At 39.4% G+C, this 4,515-nt stretch overlaps 1 protein-coding gene across 1 annotated transcript; it reads right to left on the bottom strand.

Moving 5' to 3' along the window:
• Window positions 1-497: 497 nt before the first annotated feature.
• Window positions 498-3,559, bottom strand: LOC113772106 (putative late blight resistance protein homolog R1B-14). The gene is made up of 2 exons (XM_027316660.1): window positions 1,101-3,559; window positions 498-760 (listed from the first exon to the last, which is right to left on the bottom strand). Exons 1-2 carry the CDS (start codon window positions 3,557-3,559, stop codon window positions 757-759), a joined length of 2,463 nt encoding a protein of 820 aa, XP_027172461.1. The 3' UTR covers window positions 498-756.
• Window positions 3,560-4,515: the final 956 nt, after the last annotated feature.

The following is a 4,515-nucleotide window of genomic DNA, read 5'->3' as shown; positions in this document are numbered from 1 at the left end:
GTACCAATGATTCCTCTTTATGGGCAAGAATAGGGATGCTTACAGGCTATGTGATTCAAATGAAGGATGAATCTATCTGGAAAGCAAAAGAGATTAAAGGCAAAATCCCTTGTCCCTCCCAAGTCAATTTCTCTTTGCATGTTGCTCAATTTGCAATTTGATTCTATGAAATACAGTGTAGATGATATCCTTGTCAATCGATGTATCATTTTTATTATGTTCCTTGACCATCAAACTAGTCTGAAGAGGACCAAATTTTTTAGACCGATAGGAAACTCATTCTGTTGGAATGTGAACTTCACCAGAATTCTACAGGCCTCACAGCAAAATAAATTAGTCAAATTGAACTTCGGGAAGCAGGCCTGAAATCTTGGGTTATCAAATAAGGTTCTCTGAAAGTTTTTGTCACTAGTTCTTGAGAGAAATGGATTTCATTTAGTATCAAATCACTTGAGCAAATTAGCATCAAATCTATCAAGGACTTATATGACGAATGAACCAGAAAATTTCGTACAATATTTAGCTCAAATATAGAGGAACTCGAACTACCTGTAACAAAGGGAAAGAAAGGCTAATAAGTTTATCAGTATTACTCATCAGCTAAAGTACAAACCTAGACAATGCCCATCTAGTTACCAGAAAAGCGATAATAAATGCCCTGCTCCAACATTTTGGGACAGCGAGCGAACCTCTAGTGAAACTCAGAGACATGTCTGAAATTCACAAACTTCTGCCACAATTGATTTTGCACTCCTCCTACCTACAAAGAACATAAAAGTAAAATAAATCTGAGGATTTCTTGGGAGATTCAGTCAATAGGGGTATTTATTTTCTTTGCTGAACATGTACAAATAGCTAAGCATCACTAGAGGATGACATCACAGTGTTTTTATTTTTCATTACCCTCAATATGCAACATCTTTTTTAACAAAAATGCAGTTTGTCTCTACTACAATGGCAAGACTAGTTTTATAGTATGCAATAATGCAACTGCATCATCAGCATTTTCAGAGTCAGTTTATCAAAATTCAACACCTCTGCATTACAGTAACGTAATTCATCATCCTGAAAATGGATTACAGAGAGATATTCAAACTTACAACAGAACATATCTCCCATTATCTGAATCTGATGAAGATGAATCCTCAATCTCCTCTAAGATATGGATCTTCAGATTGTCATTTCCCCAGCTCATCTGTTCTTCCTCTATCTCGCAGACTAAACTTCGTACAAATGGTCGACACCGACGCACCTCAATCTTTTCAAGAGTCAGAGTATCCCCTAAACATGAAGGGAGCTGTTCCAATTTTCCACAGCCTTCCACGACTAATTTCTGAAGACAAGGAAGATGATCACCTGAGCCTGTCCACCTCACAATGCGCAAGGAAACCAATTTTAGGAACTTGAGTTTAGGGAATTCCCCTTCTTCCATGTTCCATATTTCCGTCCCACCTCTTTCTGCACCCACTAACTTGAGCACTTGAAGATTAGGAAGTTTTCGAGTTGTGGAAATTATACTCCAAGGAAATTCCTTCAAAGTCAACTTTTTCAGATTTGAGGGCAAATGGAACTCATAAGGATTCTCACCCACAATACCAAATGACAGGTTCAGAGACTCCAGTCGTGTCAGAAAGTCCATTACCACAATCTTGCTCCATTCCCCAACTGATTCTTTTGTCTCCTTGAATCTGCATTTTAGTTTGCAGATATTTGGAAACTTGGCGATTATTTTGTTCACGTTTTGTCCCAATATAAGATTTAGAGCTGAAAATGTGTGCAAATTATATAAATCTGAGGAGCTATCATCATTGTCTTCTGCCAAACTAAGATTAAAAAAGCTGCCACTTGCATGTAGATACCTCAATGTCTGCATATTCCAAATACTGTCAGGCAATGAAAGAATATGATGCCGTGATTCTAGAAGAAAAGTTTCCAATTTCGAGAGGTTGGCTATTGATGATGGGATGTATTCCATGGTGCCCCCAACTGCCAAGAATGTTAACTGAACAAGCAATGCTATTTCACCAGGAAAAATGGAACCCAGATTAATTTTCGCAAAATCCAGCACTCTAAGACGTTTGAAAATCCGAACAACGAAATGGAAATTGCTTTGAATTTTATATTCCTGAAATTGAGCAGAGACCAGGAGAGTACGTAGAAGGGGACAAAACAGCCTTGACTTCTCAAAGTTCTTCCCTTTGGTGTAAACAAACAATCGATGGGTGTTGCTTGGCTCATCAAAATTAAGAATTTCAGCATAACAATGTCTCAACTTGAGAAATTTCTGCTCTTTAGCTTTTGTCACACAAAATTCGTGAAGCAAATTGTGAATGCGGCAAGCTTTCACTGTACCCGTGGATTTCTGTTTACTAACGATAACCAAGCTTCTACCAATTAGATCCATTATATAGTCCTCAGCCGTGTCCTCCAGGCTCTTTGGCTCAGTCTTGTGTACGAATCCTTCCGCTATCCACATCCGCATCAACCTCCAGATAGGAATTTCTTGGTTTTCCAGAAATGCCCCAAAGTAAAGAAGGCATGGCTTTAAATGCTTCGGTAAATGTATGTAGCTCAACTCTAATATATCCATGCATTGTTCTGTACCGCAAACAACTTTTGAGCTTAGCATCTCTGCCACTTCTTCCCAACCGTCTTCGTCTAAAGTTGCAAGAACTCCTGCTATGATGACAATTGTTAAAGGTAGTCCTTTACAACCTTTAGCTAAGTGCAGCCCCAAAACACTTTTCACTGGAGGATGGCCGTTTCTTTCGGCTAGCTTCTTCTGTAATAATTCCCAGCTCTCATCGTCGGTGAGTTGGCGAAGAGGGAGAGGTTTAGTTGTTGGTTTGACTTCCAAAGCTAAGTTATGAATTCGGCTCGTTAAAAGAATTCTACTTCCATTAGCATCATCTGGGAATGATCTTTCCAAACAATTCCATGCCCTAATGTCCCAAATGTCATCCAAAACTAGGAGATACCTGTTTCGCTTCAAACGTCTATACAGATAATGAGCAAGGTAATCTTCATCCAGCTTAGACAAATTACTCTCAGGCTCAATACAAGCCAAAATCTCCAATAACACAGCTTGCTTTTGATATACTTGAGAAATACAGCACCAAGCACGAGTATGGAAATGGCATGTAATTAAAGCATCATGGTAGACTTTGTTAGCTAAAGTTGTCTTACCCTGTCCTGGCATGCCAACAATAGAAACAATGTCCAACTGTTTTGATCCTCTGGTAAGTTGACAGATTAACTGTTCTGCCTCATCTTTGTATCCCACCACTTCTTGACTGAACATGGAGGGTGTCCCTTGTGACCGCAACACAGTTGAAAGTTTGGCAGCTTTCAGGGCTTCAGAACTGTGCTCATTGTTATTAATCTCCAAAAGCTTAAACTCTTCTACCATGATACTCGGAGAATCAAATGCTGCCGCTTCTGTACAATTAGCTGCAAGTTCTGCCTCCATGAGCCTAATCTTTTCTTGCAAAGGAAAGAGCAGAAGATCCATTTCCTTAGCAAAGTCCCCTTCCATTTCATGCATATACAGTGAGGACATTCTCATGTAGATGACATCTGTTTCTGGCTGAAACCAGCTTTAAACTGTGGCTGTAAAATGATTTGCAGTGATGACATCTGTTTCTGGCTGAAACCATGTAAAAGGATATGGAACAATTCTGCATTCTCATGTAGATGACATGTGTTTCTGGCTGAAACCAGCTTTAAACTGTGGCTGTAAAATGATTTGCAGTGAAGAAACATAATAAAGTTTTCATGAGCTTTAGGTTCTGTATTTTTGGCTTTCTGGTGCAATTACTTTTGAAGGCAGTTCTCTGTAACTTCTTTCTGTCAAGAGAGAGTCATCCACATTGTCATGTTGGTTTCTTCTGTTTATTGTTGGCTTACTTCCTGAAGAAATTGCAAGGAGAAACAATCTTATACGTTTTTTTTGTTTCCACTTTTTCTTGTTTTCTATCTTGTGTAATGATCCTTGCCTGGAACTCGTCTTCCTCGCAAAGGTACATGCACAAACTAGAAAATGAGCTTAATTTGCTTTCATTCAGTACAAAACCAGTCGCTGTTTCTTGTAGATGGCTGCATACAGTACGAAGTGTAGGCCATTATTTTGGGTTTTCATAGCTTTAGTAAGAGTCTTTGTGGGAGTTTGAACATAATAAAGTTCAAATACTGTTTTAGTTGAAGAGGAACTTTGTCACTTTCTCTACTGGATATGTTTGCTAGGTGCTGGGCTATCTTTTGCTGCTGGGGCTGTCTTTGGCTGGACATTTGGACAGGAAATCGCAAACCACCATCTGCAGCTCTATCGGTTGAATACCGTGGCTGCCCAGACCAAATTCTTGGAATGGTGGCAGAAGAAAGTGGAAGGGCATTGATGGATTTCCTTGGGTGTTGGATGCAAAACCTTTTCTGCAATAAAAACCAGCTGCACTGTGAACTTGACCCGGTCTACTCCATGGCAGCTTTAGTTCATATTATGGGTTGGGGGTGAATGAA

This window comes from Coffea eugenioides, chromosome 1 (assembly GCF_003713205.1).
Source record: "Coffea eugenioides isolate CCC68of chromosome 1, Ceug_1.0, whole genome shotgun sequence".
NCBI classification, from domain to species: Eukaryota; Viridiplantae; Streptophyta; class Magnoliopsida; order Gentianales; family Rubiaceae; genus Coffea; species Coffea eugenioides.
The sequence above is the reverse complement of the archived record's forward strand: the minus strand, read 5'-3'. Positions and strand labels throughout refer to the sequence as shown.

Coding starts and splice junctions, on each gene's coding strand:
- LOC113772106 (XM_027316660.1), bottom strand. CDS start 3,559: ATGTCCTCACTGTATATGCATGAAATGGAAGGGGACTTTGCTAAGGAA.